The sequence below is a fragment of the Eleutherodactylus coqui genome, chromosome 6 (assembly GCF_035609145.1).
Source record: "Eleutherodactylus coqui strain aEleCoq1 chromosome 6, aEleCoq1.hap1, whole genome shotgun sequence".
In the NCBI taxonomy this organism is placed as follows: Eukaryota; Metazoa; Chordata; class Amphibia; order Anura; family Eleutherodactylidae; genus Eleutherodactylus; species Eleutherodactylus coqui.
In genome coordinates this window covers 56,496,070-56,514,998 of record NC_089842.1, presented here as the reverse complement: position 1 = coordinate 56,514,998, position 18,929 = coordinate 56,496,070, and the positions used below count along the sequence as shown (strand labels likewise).

Genomic DNA, 18,929 nt, shown 5'->3' with positions numbered 1-18,929 from the left:
TTATTCCTGGCCTATTTTCCTACAGTAGCAAATTCTACAATGCAAGTGTTCATGAGTTACTGAATAGGTATAACTACATCTATAGACCTCCACTTACGACGAGCGAGTTGATACTATTTGCCGTATTTTCATCATTCCTAATTATCAGGGGATGGTATACAGGCATATTTATCACATATAGCCACTGGAGTGAATTCATATCTGGTCAATGTAGTTGACAGATTTGATGTTCTATAAGCCACAGAAGGTAATAGGAATACCAAGGAATCTTGTGCATTTCGTGTTTTTGGTAGAAGTGTGTATTTATGTGTCAGTTTTTTAATTAAATTAATAAAGGCTATGTTTTAAGCAAAAATAAGTTAAATTAGTGGGTTCCCTACAGTGATTAATTTAGTGATAGGCAGGAACTTTCTGTCACAGTGATTATTATATAGTCCTGAAAAGGGAAATTCGTTATGCTGATACCGAACACCTCCCGTGGTGCTCGACGCGCCGACTCCACAGTTCCCAAAACAACGGGAAGTCCCTCCCAATTATCAGTGGGTAGAGTAATTTGTTAACCACCCCCACCTGGTGTACATAGGTTCCGCACACTGTGCCTATGGTCACCTGGGCAACCGGGTATTCTTTAGTGTCCCCGTGTATACAGACCACCCCCAATCTGCCCCGGAGGTCCAGTCCAGTGGTGATGGTTGAGTCCAGCAACGAAATCATGCTCCCTGAGTCCAGCAAGGCCGACACTTCCACACCATTCACTGTCACTTGACACATCTGTGGCTGGGTGTCTCTGTCCACCCCTCTAGCGCAGGTAAAATGTGCCACCAAAGAACAGTCCCGGCCATAGGAGCATTCCATGAGTTCAACCCGAGCTGGACAATGAGCGGCGATATGCCCTGGACGTTGGCACTCCCAGCACGTAACGGGGGTGGACCGGGTTTTTTTGCCTGGGCTCCAAACCCCTCTGGTTCCTTGGCTTCCTTTCTGAAATGGATTTGGTGCTCTATCTCCGAGTGTCTGCAGGATGACTAGGAGGCCTCACAGCCGCCGCTGTCTCTTCCGCTGCAACATACCGTTCGACCAAGCCCACCATAAACCGTTCCATCACAACCTTCTCTACTATTTGTGTAGGCGAGTAGGTTTACGGCTGTAGCCATTTTTGGGCTAGGTGCAAGAGATCAAACATTTGTGACCTGGGAGGTTTGTCTTGGCTATACTTCCAGTGATGGACTCGCTGTGCTCGGACTGCCATGCTCACTCTCAGGCGAGGCAAAATCTCAGTTTTTAGCTTATCATATTCCCCGGCATCCTGTTGGGGCAAGTCATAATATGCCTTTTGCGGCTCCCCAGTGAGATAGGGGGCTATAACTTCCGCCCATTGTTCTGGTGGCAGTTTTTCCCTCACTGCCACCCTTTCAAAGATGGCCAGGTAAGCTTCTACATCATCCTCTGGGGTCATTTTTTGTAACGACCCCCTTACAGTTTTTAATATGTCCATGCTAGTGGATGACTTCTCCTCTTTTCTTTTAGTCTCCATTAGCAACGCCATCTGATGAGTCAGCAATTGATTTGTTTCTTACTGCAGACACAATGCTTTCTGCTGCTGTGTGCTAGTTGCTGCTAGCTGTTTTATTAACTCCTCCATGGCTATGGCAACAGTTTGTTTTTTTCTCAGGGAGTCTACTACTGTCAGTGCCTTGAGCTGTTTTATTAACTCCTCCAGAGCTATGGAAACAGTTCGTTTCTTCCCTCGGGGAGTCTCCTAATGCCAGCGCATCCTCCACCCCTTGTAGAAAAGCGGGGGTTAAAGAGCACTCCAAACCGTCACTTTTCTTCTTGTTTGGTTTATTTATACAGTCTTTAACAGAAACATAAATAACTGGGTCTCCAGATAAATGGTAAATGATAGCAACAACAAAAAGTCTCTGTTCAGGTTTAACCCTCCTCAGTCCGGAGGTGACACCAGTAACTCCTCAGCTGAGGAGACCATACAAGTCCATAGAGGTGCACAGACCTGTGGATGTCCAGAGTGCAGCTGGTCCTTATGCCTTCAATCTCTCAGGCTCTAGTCCAAGGGCAGGCATATCCCCTCCAGGGGTCCTGCTGCCTCCAGGTAGTGCCTCGTCCACAGCGCCTCTCTCTCTGCTCACACTTTCAAGTCATAGAGTAACTGCAGCCTGTATCTCCCAGGCGCACACACCTCCCTCTACCTTCCAGCTGTCTCCCTAAATGGCCTGCTGTACAGGTGGTAAGATCTGGCCTGGAGTGAAAGAGGACCGGACTACCTCACAGAGGTTAATAACCTCTGTGACACATACCTTCCACTCCAGACCATTCCTCTCACCCTGTTACACTACGTGTTGTCAGTGTCTTATATGTTGCATGAATTTAATGTGTATTGCACCTCTGCAGGACTAAGTGGGTTATTGTCTGGGTTATGGCTGAAAAATGTATCATGCTAATGTCACGTGATTGTGCTTCGTATATATGTTTGTGAAAGGTGTCTGGAAGAAAGTACTGTTCCGGACTTGCAAGAGAGAGGACAGGAGAGTGCTGTTCTGCGAGTGAGCCACACAGACACCATCTGCTCTGTGTGGTCCGGAATGGAAGAGGCTGAAAGGTATCCAGCAGCCTACCCTGGGCCTGCTTAACCCAGGAAATACCAGTGTTACAGAGAGAGACAGAGACAGAGAGACCGCCATGCTGCATGGAGTGCCTGTCTCCCAAATGTGAGTGTTGACCGGTAGAGAGCTAAAGAGTGAAGGAGATTAGCCGGGAACAGAACCCCACATATAACATGGCCAGTAGACTTGTTTGTCATTCCGTGAATCCTCCGTCACACCACTTTGTGTTTTTGCACTATTTGTCCTGCTGGCATGTATATGACTGTTGGATTAATATGTTCAAGTAAAGGAGCACTGCCGATCGTTTCCAGCTTTGCTTTACACGTTTCCCTGTGTGTGGACTAACCATCTGGATTCACCGCAGAGGAAGGAACGGTGGCATCATGAGTGACAAAGGACATTCAGGTAAACCACTACTTGGGTTACCCCTGTGAAACTCCCCCAGCAGTAACTTGGACGGGTTCCGTGCTCCTAGGGGAGGAGATGGTAGAACCCCCATGACAAGACCTCAATCTACCTCACTGTCTCCATGGCTGTGGGCCTGCTCCTCGAACGCTGCAATTACATAGCTCGAAACGAGTCATTCAAAGTTTTTCATGGAACTGGACAAAGGAGTTCTGTCTGCAGCTGTTGTGTTGAGCAGCCAGTCTGGAGAGAGGCCCCCATAACATGATCAGTCACAGGACCCCCACCCCAATATCACTGCCAATCATTTCCGAAAGATCAGGCTCGCTCCATCTGTCTCCCAGAGCTTTTAAGGACCAACACAATAAATGTACAGCATAGTGGTGACGCAGAAGGATGGTTGTGATTGAGAGCTGGCCTCCCACATGTATTCCACAGACAAAACGTGGCCACATAATACCCTATGAGGTGATTCACACAGCACACATTTTATATAGACTTATGGGGAACAACACGGTGTAATTAAGTGAATGATGGTCCATTTGCAAGTTATCATACTAAACATGAGGGACTAAGTACTGTGGAGCACATTCGAAAACTGTGGCCTTGGGCATCAAGAGAGTTTGTCCATTTGCTGGAGCCAACCACAGTGCCTACATGAAAGTCAGTCACAGTTTTCCCATAGAAACACCGAGCTATATTGCAGCCATAACAGAGCCACATAAAGGTTTGCATAGTACTCTTGTATTATTGCTAGAGGGATAGCGCCCTATTACACTGCTGGTCATACAATGTAATACATCTTTATTCCTTCTGCCCTGCTCTAACCTCCACTACTGGTAGGTAATTAATGGCTGCTTCTATGTAACTTCTTCCTGTATTTAAAATCAGTATAGTAGGAAGAACTGTGCCCTGCAGAAAGATCACCTATATTGGGACAGACAAATACCCTGAGACATAAGCAACATTCGTGGACTGCCCTCTTTCATCCTCGATGCTTAGAAGACAGAACCCTATTAGGGCATAATATAACCCTGGCTAATTGTCATACTGAAAATCTCCGTCCAGTGTGGCCCTCAGCAAGTTATAGTCCCATTGACAGAAAACCCTTTGTATTGTTACTTTCAGCTCCGTGATCACCAGGTCTGGCAGTTGTATACGAATAGCTCTGGGCCAGAGAACGGCACCCAACACTGTGTACTAGTAACTGTTAGGGTTTACCCTATATGTCCTAAAACAGTGGTCCTCAACCAGTGGCTCAGGAGCTACATGTGGCTCGTGACCCCTTGCTGCGTGGCTCGCCATGGGACTCCTGAGTTATGGTCGTGTGTACTGGCAATTGACCATAGTGCAGATACATCCACCAAACAACACCAATTTGGATGGCATTATACTGGTGTTACATGTCATAATTATATATTTATCAGCAAATGTTCCCTACATTAACATACTTCCTAAGTGTCCCTCTTTTGAACAGACAGTCCCTATTTTGAACCCACGCCCCTCTGTCCCTCTTTGGCCCTTAAATGTTTCTCTTTTTGACCTTAAAAATAGACTTGTGTTAACAGTTTATACAGCGATATGTTTATCTGTATGGTTCCTAACTGTAATTTGCATATTATTCCATCATATGGAGCAATTTGGATCATAAAAATGTCTACATTCCAATTATTTTTGTGATAATACTTAAAAGCATTCAAGTATATGGTTGTGGATAGAAAAAATGGACCCGTCACACAATGAACCATAGGTGTCGCTCTTTGACTGCCCAAAAGGTAATGAGATATGCATTAGGGCTCAGGCTACATGGTGACTTTGGGTATAACACACATCACACAGCCAAAGATCAAATTATTGCCCTGCTACATGGCATCCTAATGTGATGCACACAACTACATTGGCTTATATTAGGATGCAATGTAGCAGGGCTTTAGTGTCATCTCTGGGTACACTACGTGTGTTATAATGAAAATCACCATGTAGCCCTGGCCCAACCAATGAAGAGGATTGGATACATTACTAAAGTACACTGACTTCTCTGTTAACTTCATTCAAGGTATCAAAAACAGAAGTTTCCATTTAAAGTCAGGGCAATAGTCTTAACTGTGGCCCTGATGAGAATGATGGTGATTGGGCCTGTGACTTACACAGAGTCAAAAATTCAGCACACAAGAAAGGAAGACACCCCAGCGGGGGAAGCCTCTTGGGAACCATGGCTGATGGACTGCCCTCCCTTAACCCCTTGAGTGGCACGCCCGGAAATTTTCCGGGACGAGCTCCACTGCTCATAGCAACATAGCCCGGAAGATTTCCGGGCTATGTATCACTATGGGAGCTGCAGAGCACAATGCCACAAGCTGTGACAGTGTGCTCTGCCTGCCCGATATGTCGGCAATCTCCTGCTTTGTTTACAGGTTGCCATAGAGACCATCGGCTTGTCAGAAGCAAGCCGATGGTCTCTGTGGCAGGGAGAGCTGGTTGTTAGCTGTCACAGGACAGCTAGGTACTAGCTTTTACAGCAGAGATCAGAGAAAACCTCTGATCTCTGCTGTGTTAACCCCTTACATGCTGCAGTCTATGTGACTGCAGCATGTAAAGGGCTGTCACTGCAGCATGTAAAGGGCTGTCACCATCGGACCCCCGGAATGTGATCAGGGGTCCTGATGGGTCCCTGTGGAAGTCCCCTAAAGGGACAAAAAAAAATTTAAAAAAAAAAAGTTAAAAAATTATAAAAAAAATAATAAAAACACTTGTCTCCCTTTACTTTGTAAAAAAATCAAAAATACAATCACACATGTGGTATCCATGCGTCGTAATGACACAGAGAAGGAAGTTAATGCATTATTTAACCCCTTAATGACATGGCCCCTTTTTTTCTTTTTTCCCCATTTCTTTTTTTCCTCCCCCCTGTTTAAAAAATCACAACTTGTCCCGCAAAAACAAGCCCTCATATGGCCATGTCAATGGAAAAATGAAAAAGTTATGGCTCTTGAGACGCAACTGCAAAATTAGTTGAAATTCAATGATTAGACCATTTTAAAAAACCTGCCCTGGTGGGCACGACAGGGTGGTAGGAAACCCGCCACTCAAGGGGTTAAGGCTGTGAACCTCCTCCTTATGTCATAGGTGTCCACTGTGTTCATTGATGAAAAACGAAACTGAGAGTGGAAGTCAAGATGTTTATTGGCTGCCAAGATGATACAAAGGGGCTAAGATGTTACATAGCGGGCTAAGATGGTACATACAAGGGGCGTTCATTAAAGATTTCCCCTGACCCACTTCCTGTGGACTGAGAGCAACGAAACTTAGCCCAGTTATTAATCCTTCCCTACATAGGTGCCCTCTAGAGACACACACTTCTCCATCCCTTTATGCAACTGTAAACATCGCGCTTCTAGAAGTCGTCAGGTTGCTCCATAAGCCACGTTGTGACTTCGGAAATCAGAGTTCCTTTGTCAGGAAAATGCTTGCCCTTTAAAAATTACTTCATTGTTGGAAAGAGAAGGAAGTGAGTTGGTGCGAGGTTGGGTGAATAAGGAGGATGCAGTAGAATGTCATTCCCACAGCAGCGTGCTTCCATCTGGGTAACATGTGAGCTGTGAACCTGGGCATTGTCTTTGCAGAAGGAGGACATCTTTGGTGAGCATGCCACGTCTCTTGGTTTTTATGGAAACCCACAATTTCTGCAGCAGTGAAGCATAGTACCGTGTTTACCCCAAAATAAGACAGTGTCTTATATTAATTTTTGTTCAAAAAGGTTTAACTTTTTTACATGTATAGCTGCCTGGACACTATTTAAATTGACTTTTTTAATTACCTGTTAGCAGGGCTTACTTTTAGAGTAGGGCTTATATTTCAAGCATCCTCAAAAAGCCTGAAAAATCATTTTGCATCCTCAAAAATTCAAAAATTCTGGAAAAACCTGTCTTATTTTCAGGGTATGTTTTATTTTCAGGGAAACAGGGTATGCACCAGTAATCGTGATACCCTTTGCTAGGAAATCAAACAGCACTATTCCGTGCTAGTCGCAAAAGACTGAGCATGCCCTTGCCTGCCCAAGGGATGGGCACGTGGTTACGAGGTGATTTTCCAAAATGGCAGCCTCCACTTCCTGGATGGTGAGTTCATCGATAGCAGAGTGGAGCGTGCCCCGGAATTGGAGCCGTTTCCACCGAAGTCCGACCACATTTGATTTGATGATGCCAGTTCTTGACTAAATCATGTGATGGGGACTCCTCTCATTGAACATCTTGCTAGTAGAGGAACTTGATGACTGCTCGGTTTTCCACTAGGTCCATTATCAGGCCTCGCACCACTTCAGCACCTATAAAAGAAAGACCGTTATCAGTTCAGAGTTGCAAATTGGCACGCAATCTATAGAGACTTATATCATTACACATGTGCAGTTTCAGCATCGTGTAATAAATAGAAGTGGGTCAGGGGAAATCTTTAATGACCGCCTCTTGTAGCAGGCTACGATGTTACATAGCGGGCTAAACTGTTATATTATGTCTTGTGAACAGATGACTGTGGAAAATCCATTAAAAGTCATGTCCAGTGGTGAGAGCAGCGGATAACTCCCTGTTAAGTGAATACATCCAACTGAGGAAAGTCCGGTAAAAGGTCAAGTCCAGTGGTGAGCAGCGGATAACTCACTTCTTTCGTGAATACATCCAGGTACAGAAAGTCCAGTTAATTGTCCTTACCTCCAGAAGTGCGGGTTATCTCTGATGGTAATCTGATGTAATAGTTGTGGTCACCATTTGATTGAGTCAGAGATGATAATCCTGTCTGCAGTGCAGATCTCAGCGGGACGTATCATGATGGTGCAGCTAGTCTACAGAATGAACAAAGAAACGAGAATTAACATCATCTTAGAGGCAACATATTATTCACAGCAGAAGCGAGGGGTGCAAAGTGGGCAAGACACAGAAGAATCTGCAGAACTGTCACTATCAGGACTGAAAGGAAACAACGGATGATGTAGACATATCATAAACATGGCGGATTGCACATCTATGACTATAAAGCCATTGTAAACCTAAGGTGGAGCTTCCTTTTAATTCTACAGGAGACACAAGGACAATGAACATATTCCTACACGCACCTTCAGACTCCATTACTGCCTTCTGCCGATCTTTCACAATAAATAAGGCTGTTGCCGTGAAGAAGAGTCCTCCAATTATTACCACGCCTCCGCAGGCCATGAGCGCGTACTCCATGCTATTGAACATTATAAGTGGGGATTCCTGTTTTCCTCTGCGGATGAGTTCAGCTAACTGAGAATGAGAAGTGATAAGTAGTTGGTTAGTGATATACATACGGTTGGTGAAGGTCAACAACACAAATAAGACTACAGGTTGTTCCTCACTACTGCAGATATATAATGGTTAGGAAATCTTGCAAAGCTTGTAGCAGCAGAAGCCCCGCACCGGATTTAGTGGAGGGGCTTCCATCGTACAATCTACAGGGGGCGGACAAAAGTATGGAAACACCATACGAAATGCATGCCTTAAATTACATGGGATTCTAAATCATATTTCAACAAGACATGTAGAGACCGATTTTAAGTGGTGGTAATATGACACAGATGCTGCTGGGCAGAAATGAACATCTGCCCGAGCAATAAGGTTTCACTGGTCAGGGGTTTGAGCCACTCAGCTGCTGTTACCGGCTAGCTCCGAAACCCAGAGCAGGGCAGGAGGTGAAGTAAACCCAAATTTGGTGGGACAGCTTTTAGCCAAGCAGGGGTCAAAAGGGCAGCACAGTGCCAATGATTAAAATCCCAGGCATTTCATATTGTATTTCCATATTTTTGCCCACCCCCTGTATGAGCAGCACTGGTGTTATCTTTCTCAGCTCAATACTAGACTTGGGCTGGAGGCATGATGGTTCATGTGGTTTCTCCATCATCAAATAATCTATTACATAGCTCCAGGCCATTGGGAATCTGCTGTCATATTCTGCTTATGCCTAAGTCCTATATACATTCTATATGGTCCTATATATGAGCTCCATTGATACAACGTTTCTACTGTTCAGTGCTGTCTGTATACTGTTTGAGTGCTCTACATAGAGGGAGGCATAAAATATAGCGGCAAACAGGGGACGGGTGGTAACAGTGATGTCTATGCACCATTCAAGAAGCAATATGTAATAACTACTTACCGCCCCAATGATGTAGGGGCTGCCAGCGTCACCCAGCAGGTGGGACATGATGATCTGCATGGCCTGTGCGGTAGATCTTCTGGTAGGAGTTACCACATACTGAAAGAAAAGTATATTCTGAGTAAGCAGAAGTCACTGAACCCAACAAAACAAGAACAATCGGACAAAGTGACTGCATATCAAAATGACAAAATATCAAAAAGGTGTAAACGGCACAACCTGCAACTAATGGGTAAAGCAGGACACAGGGGGATGATTCAAATATCATTCCACTTTTCATAACTCACCAGGAGGATGTCGGTCACGATGGCCCAGTTTAGGCTAATTAATGTTTCAGCGATGAATATAAAGACCTGCAGAGAATAAACATATGGAGTATAATATAAGAGAACATACAAGGATAGCCCCCCCCCCCCCCGTGAACTGTACATACTAGTGCAGGACACTTCAGTCCTTTATCCCAGACTCAGACCATGGATACAACAACCTATATATTAGGTACTTACATAGGTGGCCACAAGATTGATTTTTGCAAGACCCAAAGCCAGAAAAAGGAAAGGGGTGGCGCCTAGCATCCCACATGCACAGATTATGGGGTCTGCACGTGGGTTGAATTTTCTGCAGCGTTTGCTTATCTCCACCCCAACAATAACTCCAAGGATGCCAGAGATGAGTGTCAGCACGCCGAATATTAGGCTGCAAAGGAAAAACGTGTTACGGAGGTTAGAAACAAAGCTTCAAGAAATTACATAGCAATGATAGCTAAAAGAACTGAGTATGAATAACACGTCAAAAAAGCATAGCTAAGGCGGGGCTAAAGGGGCATGTGCCCCAGGCGTAGTAAGAACTAAAGGGAGGGAGCAACAGCCGGCATCACACACAGTCATAAATCAATTTGGTAAGTGGAGCTGACTCCACTTACTAAGGAATATACTAAAGAAATTCCATAAGTTTTGAAACGTGGGCGCCTGGTGGCCAATGGTAATTCACACTGTTATTGGCTGCTGTAGGTAAGCGAGGTTTTGCTTTCATACAGAATGGAATATTCCGCAACAGCGAATGGATATTCCTCCTATGGAATATCAAGTAACAAAATTTGTACTTCTAATGTGTAGATTTTGATGCTGGATTGCAAATAGCAAAGACCTGCTGCTAACTCCGCATCTAAAACAGCAGTCTGCCATGCTGTATACTAGCCATACCTGTATACTGCTTCTGTTCATATCTGCATTGTGCCAGACAGATGCTCCGGTGCCCAATGGAGGCTCCATCATGGTGCCCACCACACAGTATGACTAGAGTTAAAAATCTGACAACAGAGCTTCAAGTACAAACGTGACCAGAGCGTTATCCCTAGGTCGCTCAGCAGAAGTGATTCTCTAATAGGGGATCACTATGAAGAAATACATACCTGTCATTATTGATGCACGGTCCAGTCTGACAAGGTGTTAAGTTCCGTGCACGCATCAGAAAAGATGGTGCCCAGAGACCTATAGCACCGGCTACGAATGCTACAGCCGCGTAGCCAAGGGACGAAAACATAAAACTTGGACTGCGGAGAGTTAAAAAAAAAGAAGCACCATGTAATTATCTCAGAACTCTCAGGGTGGATCAGTGATAAGGATCACCACACAGAAAATACCTACTTTTTAAATAGTGTCTTTATATCTGACACCCAATGACTGGCGTTGAGGGAGGTGTTGGTCCTTTTCCCTTCAGCAGCTCCTCTTGGAGGTTCCTTGATTAAGATGGTCATGAGCAGGAAACCTATAATGCCCAGCCCAGGGGAGACCTGTGTGGATTAAGAAGACATTGTATGTTACATATAGTATAAGCTGGTCAATACAAAGTGGAAGTGATCATAGATGGGGTTAAATAGACAATAACCTAAAAATGTGGAAGTGGTTCCATTAAGATTACAGGAATTACTATATAGGCAATTGTCTCATTGCCGTCTGTAGTAGATCACAAGGCCATGTCAACTTTGGGGCTATTTCACAGGAGTGCATGAACCGTGCGTTATTACGGGGGACCGATATACGCGTGCATCTGTGGAATTGGTTATCAATGCGTCCGTTCACATAGGTGAATATACGGAGCGTAAAAACGACGAACCGTGAAAAATTGATCATACACGACTGAAATACGTGCCGACGCATATACGGTGGGCAAAAAGATGGTTCTGGAAATATGTTTTGGCCAATATACTCCTATGGGAGCAGGGGAAAAAAGGGAGGGTTTTCCGGGGTGCAACATATTTTTTCGCTAAAAACCACGCTCAACGGTCGTGTGAATGGGTGAGAAAACGCTAATAAACCTGGCGGAAAAACATCCTTTCACGCTATTTTACAATGCCGGCAAGAAAACGTAAAAACACATACACTCATGTGAAAGACCCTTAAAGGGAACCTGTCAAGTCCCCATAGCACCATAAAGGAAGTTATGGTGGTGTTAAGGGAGGTGACAGGCAGTCGGGTGATGTATTTTTTATACTCACCCGCTCCCATGATCCAGCACTGTTGCCCTCTGAAGATTGCGCGGCGCTGGAAAATCAGACTATTTTCAGAGTCCTGTACTTTCTCCCATAAACTTGTGTAGGAGAGCGTGTTCACAGGATTCTGAAAAAAATCTGATTCTCCAGATCTTCAGCGGGAGCGAGTCGATATAAAAAATACGTCACCCTGCTCCCTGCCACATCCCCTAATAGCACCATAACTTAGTTAATAGTCCTGTGGGGACCGTGACAATAACCTGACATTTATCAGTTATACTTGTGACTTAGTGATTGTCTGAGTGCCTCAAGAGATTCAGGCCGATTACTTACACGAAATGCCCAGTGCCAGTTGCCATTTGCAGCGCTCGTCACTTTGGGTCCAACGATATATCCAAGGCCGCTGTAATAGAAAAGAAGTGGTGAGAACTCTGATGTGTAACAATCTAGTCTGGGAGAATATAATATACGATTACAGGCCAGCAATGTGCTACAAGCAGTCTGTAGTCTGCTGGCCACAGCTATGACTAGAAGTACACAGGCTCCAAGGGCACCAGGTGGGCACCATTTCTTTACCCTGACACTTCCCTGTTCACACTTCAGAAAAAATCCTCCTTAGGCTAGCTGCACACGGCGAGCGTGATAGCGTTTTCACAGCGATGCCAGGCTGTGAGGTAGCGATCTTCCGACACGACTTTCAGCCGCACTAGAGGATCAGCAAGTGTTTCCTATTGTTCTCAATCACACTCCCGTGCACATTGCACACCATGCGATGTGTTTTACTGTCCCATCGAAAACAAAGGGTGACGCGTTCCGAGGAAGGCGAAAAGATAAGACATGCAGCTGTCGAACCGAACCTATTGATTTTGAATAGAGTTATATACACGAATGACATGCACACACATTGAATGTGTATATGACTCTATTCAAAATCAATGGGTTCAGTTTGTTGCGTGTTACGGGCGTGAGTTTCACGCGCTCAAAAACGTACGCTTACACGTTTGTCTGTTTAAGCCTTTAGCACACAGCCCCATATTGGTAAATGTGGCAAAACAACCATCAGTTTTATTCCCCAGACCCCCGGATCGCGAGAAAAAGCTCATGGCATGCACTATTCTGATGCAATATGTCGACGAGACTCGTCCATTCAAGTGAATGGGGATACAAAAATAACGGACAGCCGTCAGACGCCATCTATGTGCAATCCGTCTGCTGTTCTTATTTCATAAGAGATGCAGAAAAAAAGAATTAGATCGCTTTCAGATTTTTTTTGCAGACATGAAACACAGATGAAGTAAAAAACGGACACACGGACTGCATACGGATGGCATATGGAACTGCACACGTATAAAAAAGTAAGTTTTTTACAGTTGCAACATGAATGAGCTTCTATACGCTAGTGTGCCACTAGCCCTGCAGAGAGAAATTCTTCCAGTGAGAGATATTAACAACTGCAGATAGCCCCTCATATATAAACCCTGGTTCCTCCAAGCTGGAAGACCCCTTTAAATGTCCTCTTGCCATAAGTGCTCCTCAGAGTCTATATCGAACACTCACCTGCCAACTGGTATTGTGAGATAAAAGATGGAGAGCATGCGGCTGCGCTGGTCCGCCACGAAGAGGTCAGCGATGATGGAAGGGGCGATGGTGGAAAAACTTGCCTCTGTGGCCCCAACTAATCCTCTCATTATCAGCAGCAGGAAATACTGTGAGAATAGAAAATCCAAAATATTTAAGTGAAGTTTTTGCAAGAAAGGGCTGAAGAGAGCGAGGAGAGAGAAAGAAAAATGGAAGGTTTACCATACTGCCCAACTTCTGAACAATGAACAGTGGGATCATTTTAGCAATTTTCTTCATGCTAGGTCATGCCCCTTTAAAGCTAAGCCACACCCATTCTGTTCACTCACAGTAATAGTGCCTACTAGTGACCCCTCACAGTTATATAATAGCGCCTCCTCACAGTAATAGTGTCCCTGCCTACACCGACTCAGTAATAATACCCTTGTCACCCTCCTCAGTAATAATGCTACCACATGCCCCCATCCATAGTAATGCCCCACGTACACTTTTGGTAATAATGCCACCACATGCTCTACCACAGTAATAATGCCTCTGTCAGTAAAATAAAACAAACAGCCTATACTCAGCTCTTTTACTCTTCATACTCCGTCAGTCCCCACCAATGTGGCCCCCTGATAACTTTAAAGTAATGCAATCATGTGATCACAGCAGCCAATCCCCAGTCTCAGTATTGGTATGGCTAGTTGGTTTGTGATCAGGTACAGAAGTGATCAGGGGATCGGAACGTGGGGGAGCAAAAGGAGTGAGAATAGGACTTTCTTTCTTTTTCTGTATTCCTGACTAACCCTGCAGGATATCTCCTGCCTTTAGGAAGGGTGGCACAGTTCCTAAAATCTGGGAACTATTCCACGGAATCTGGGACTTTTGGGAGGGCATTATAGTTATTGTGTAAGATACTATATGGGGAAGTACTGGGCACTCAGTGTGTGTTTCTACCAATACAAAGTACATTGAACTAATTACCTGATTAGGAATGAATGACATGCCCAAGGTCACACTGGTCCAAAGGAAGATCCCCACGCTAATGATGTATTTTCTGTTCCAGCGGTCACCTAAGTATCCAAAGAGTGGCGCTATCAGCATAAAGCTTACGATAAATGCTAAAAGAGAGGGAAGATAAGAAGTGACAGGAAGTGAGAATGTAAAGGCCCATTTACACACAGAGATGATCTTTTTAAACGATTAAAAGTTTAGCGATCGTTTTGCATAAAGTACTAATGGGCACTAATGCCCATTAGTACTTTATCAGCTTCATTTGCGTGCAAATTAGCCTTTAGGAGCTACTGTAGAACACAGCAGGTGGTCTGAGCTCTGCAGTTAAAAACAATCACAGAAAATGGCCGTTACTTACTAAGTGAGGAGTGCATATAGATGCATCCTCTCACCATGCAGGTAGCTGACTACCAAATGGAGGAGCAAATAACACCTGTGCAGGACACCGATAAGACAACCACTCACACTACCTCTTGATAATGAGGGGGGTGGCTGCTTGGCGTACACTCCCACACATAGTGGATACAGGGTGCCAGACCATTCTGATATATGTAGTTCACCATGCAGACCAGCAACCTATTAATGACGCCATGATAATTCAGCCGGTTGCCCTGCATGTCCATCAGTGAACCACATTGGTACTGCCACCCTGGGCTCCCCCTGGAGTCTTAATGCCACGCTGCATGTGAATGATAGATAATAAATGCAAGGCTCTGCAATTAGCTCTATTTTTCTGGCAGGGTATGCTAAGAGAATACAATGTAACCTCTAGCTCACATGGGCTGCAGAGAGAATACAATGTTATCTCCTACTCCTGTGGAGAACACAGCATGCAGTCTGAACAATGGATTTTAAGCTTGCCTAAAAATCATCATTTAGATGAAAAGTGCATGATGGTAGCATTTACACACAACAATTATCACTAAAAAGCCATCATTTTAATGAAATTTGAGCAAAAATTGTTGTGTGTAAATCGGCCTCGAGAAACAATGCTTTAGTGACATTAACCCCTGAAGGACACAGCCTATGTTGGGCTTAAGGACGCAACAATTCTGGAGGGATTTTCATTTCCACATTGCAAGAGCCATAACTTTTTTATTTTCCGTCAACATGGCTGTATAAAGGCTTGTTTTTTGCGTGGCGAACTATAGTTTAATTAGTACCATTTTTGGGTGCATATAATGTATTGTACAACTTTAAGTTTATTTTTTTTGAGAGCAGAGAGAGAAAACACATCAATTCTGCCATTGTTTTTTCATTTATTTTTTACAGCGTCAATCATATAGAATAAACGACAATACATTTTTTCTGCGGGTCGGTATGATTACAACGATATCATTAAATATTAGAATTTTTTACGTTTTTCCACAATAAAATCCCTTTTAACAAATTGTAATTCTTTTGCATCGTTGCACTCCAAGTCACATAACCTTTTTATTTTTTCATGGACGGAGCTCTGTGAGGGCTTGTTTTTTTGCGTCACAAGCTGTAGAGTTTTTATTTGTATCATTTTGGGGTATGTATGATTTTTTGGATCGCTTTTATTGCGCTTTTTGGGAGGCAAAATGAATAAAATAAGCATTTTGCCTCCTTTTTCAGTTTTTGATGTGCAGGATAATTAGTGTGCTCAAATTATAGCACAGGTTGTTAGAGACATGATGATACTTGATATGTGAGGTATTTCTTACATTTTAAATTTTTTTTCCATTCAAATAGGGGAAAATGAGCAAAAAAAGTTTTTTAAAATGTTTTTTTACACTATTTCTTTAGTTTTTTTTACACTGTTTATATCTCTGAGGGGGACCTGATCTATAGCAGCTATGATTGCTATGGTAAGGCATTACAGGATTATGTACTGCAATGCCTTATCGCTTGTAATAGCGATCATAGGCAATGGCAAAGCAGGATGCCTGTAGCTGGGGAACTGTTGCCATGGCAACCCATTGGCCCTCCGCCATTGCCTCGCGGGGGTACGATGACGTTACAGAGGGAGCGTTCTCCTCCTGTGAACCGTTTACATAGATTGCGGCGTGTAAGGGGTTAACAGCGGTGGTCACTGTCTACATGCACCCCCGCTGTTGCAGCCGGAGGTCGGCAATCGGTAACAGCTGACTCCCGCTGCCGGATGGTGCGGGATTTCTTCTGATCTCGCACTCTCCGCATGATGTAAGGTTATGTCATTTTGCATTAAGTACCCCACTGCCATGATGTAATCTGATGTCAGGTGGTGTTAAGTGTTAATATAATTCATTAACTCCTTAACTCATTTATGACTCCTTAGTTCAAAGGCAATGCAGTAAAAAAATAAATTATCACAGTGGCTCTAGTGTTAAACCCCTCCGTTGACATTACTGTCTGCATGTTTGTTGATAAAGATTTTCGAGCTGAACTTTAACAATATGGATACATGATGAGGTCACATCCTTGTGGCTTGTGATGTCATCAGATTCCAATGACTAGAATGATCAACATCTCTGAAGGCTGCCTAGTCCTTATAATTGCGCTTTTGATGGGAGCTTCTTATGTAGAAATGTACCTGTGTATATTAAGCCGGATGCGCTGTCACTCATCTTAAAGTCCTTTTGCAGGTCAGGCATCAATCCTGTCAGAAGAAAAAGGATAACGCAGATCATTATTTGTTACCGAAGGACTGCGGTAATCGGTGGTCGCATCAACTTGGAGAGAATTTGATTCCATATAAATCCATGTAAAATGTGAAGTAACATTAAATTCTGTAGATATTAACAATGAAAGGCAAAAAGTGGCCGGAATGCTGACTTTTTCCCTCCCCACTTACCTGAGGCAATGAAGCGATCCATGTAGATGACCATATTCATGTAGGTCAGAATTACTACAGTTATCACGGAGCGGATGTAAGAGACTCCGGTCAGTTTATGGATGTCCTGCTCTTCTTCATCCCTGTCTTGTGGATGAGTCTCTACCGCTTTTTCTTCATCCACATTACCTGAGAGTAATGGGGTGGCTTGAGCGCCATCACTGAGAGTTGCCATGTTCACAGAGCCCTGTAAACACTGGAGAGAGGCACAACAGGGGAAAACGTTAAACATTTCATCACTATCATTAAGGTCCATATAGTATAACCAGACAGTAACAAAATCAGACTGCGCTGCTTTATGTAATACTGGCTGATATACCTAGCTTCCCCCGCGTTAACTTGGTACAGGTGTTTATGTGTTGTTCACACGGAAAATTTTAGGAAGTTGTGGTTACTTCAGAGGAACTGAGGAATAAAATATGTATACATATAGAGGAGCGTTGGATTCTCCTCAGGCTGCATGTACTGATGTCCCTCTGGTAAAATGTGCCACCCCTCCCACTCTCCTCACTTTTTTGCCTTTAGCGTAACACCCCTTTTATTCAAATTTAACACACTGTATATAGATATTGGTATATATTCCTTAGTAAATAACAGCATCCCAGCATCAACATAGTTAATGTGTTCAATATTATACGCTGGTATGTGCAAGCAAGATGCTTGCACATATTCCCACACATCTTTTTCAGGCTTAGGAATGTCCTGAGGTAGTGGTTTCTGTCCCCCTCCATTCGGAGAGAAGCTACTAGAACATTGAACACAGAATAAGTCTATTATCCCTGTTAAGTTTAGTTTCTTAGGAATCACGTGTTTAGTAGTAACACACACCTTAAGGCATTAACATATGTTAAACCATTAGCACCTAGAGCCAATCATGAGTTGTTATGACTTTGGGGGGGGGGTGTATTTCTGTTGCTGTGTCATTTGGGGTACATTTGTACGTGATGTTATTAATAAACCAGAAGCGTACTGATGAGTGACCACCATTGTGTCACAGTCAGTTACTTTGTATGCATGCACTTCTCATTATAATCAATTTGGAGCAGTACAGTGAAGTTAGAAGGTATTATTCCAAAAATACATTTAATAATCGAGTTGTGACCCTTTTTACTTTTCCTATTTAAGACCTAAAGAATGGTCGTGCCAAATTTCATGTTTGTACGACACCGGGAAGTTAGAGAATTAGTGGCGAGTCAGTCATTAAGTGAGTGAGTGAGTGAGTCAGTCAGTCAGTGAGGACTTTCGCCTTTATATATATAGATTAAGGCTGCTTTCACACGGACTACAAAACGCATGTATGTGAAGCTCATGCTTTCCAATGGGTTCTTTCACATTAGCTATGTTTTGTAGGCTGCTACATTGCAAGAATACAAAATTGCGGCATGCTCTATACAGCCGCAATTTGCGATTTTTTTGTAGCCCATGTTTCCCTATAGAGCCTCCTTGTTTATCGCTTCGCATAGCACGAACCTGCGATACAATATGATTTTCACATTAGAAACTATTAACTTTCTCCTGACAAAATCACACAATTTTATCACGCGAGAAAAGTGCAGGTAGCAGCAACGGGATGCAACATTTTTCCCCAAAAAAGCAACACTGACGCTATAAAATCGCGTGTGCATAGCAGTGATATCACTGTCACCCGTGTGAAAGAGGCCTTCCATACAAAGCTGTGGCCATTCAGCTTCTGTAGGACTACTGGTTCCAGCATTCCCACAGCCCCTCAACATACTAAAACTTTTAGTTCCTCGACAGATGGAGTTCCCACCAAGTTTCTCACTACAGATGTAGCAGAGTTTACCTTGTCTGTGATAATTTTCCCCGCAGCAAG

The 18,929-nt window shown here is 43.8% G+C and overlaps 1 protein-coding gene across 1 annotated transcript; it reads right to left on the bottom strand.

Moving 5' to 3' along the window:
• Positions 1-6,191: 6,191 nt before the first annotated feature.
• Positions 6,192-17,139, bottom strand: LOC136632171 (protein spinster homolog 1-like). Its single transcript, XM_066606861.1, has 13 exons — positions 17,057-17,139; positions 16,796-16,861; positions 14,230-14,366; positions 13,243-13,391; positions 12,019-12,088; positions 10,841-10,986; positions 10,606-10,746; positions 9,701-9,890; positions 9,482-9,547; positions 9,195-9,293; positions 8,134-8,305; positions 7,733-7,863; positions 6,192-7,350 (listed from the first exon to the last, which is right to left on the bottom strand). The coding sequence occupies exons 1-12, from the start codon at positions 17,094-17,096 to the stop codon at positions 7,859-7,861; spliced, it is 1,281 nt and encodes a 426-aa protein (XP_066462958.1). The 5' UTR covers positions 17,097-17,139; the 3' UTR covers positions 6,192-7,350; positions 7,733-7,858.
• Between the last annotated feature and the right edge of the window lie 1,790 nt (positions 17,140-18,929).

What these genes read in the sequence shown, in the direction of transcription:
- LOC136632171 (XM_066606861.1), bottom strand. Translation starts at nt 17,096, where the DNA reads ATGAATATGGTCATCTACATGGATCGCTTCATTGCCTCAG. An exon ending in TCAATCTTGTGGCCACCTAT is followed by an intron (nt 9,548 to 9,700) that starts GTAAGTACCTAA and finishes TATTCTCTGCAG; the next exon opens with GTCTTTATATTCATCGCTGA. An exon ending in GCCCCTACATCATTGGGGCG is followed by an intron (nt 8,306 to 9,194) that starts GTAAGTAGTTAT and finishes TCTCATTCTCAG; the next exon opens with TTAGCTGAACTCATCCGCAG.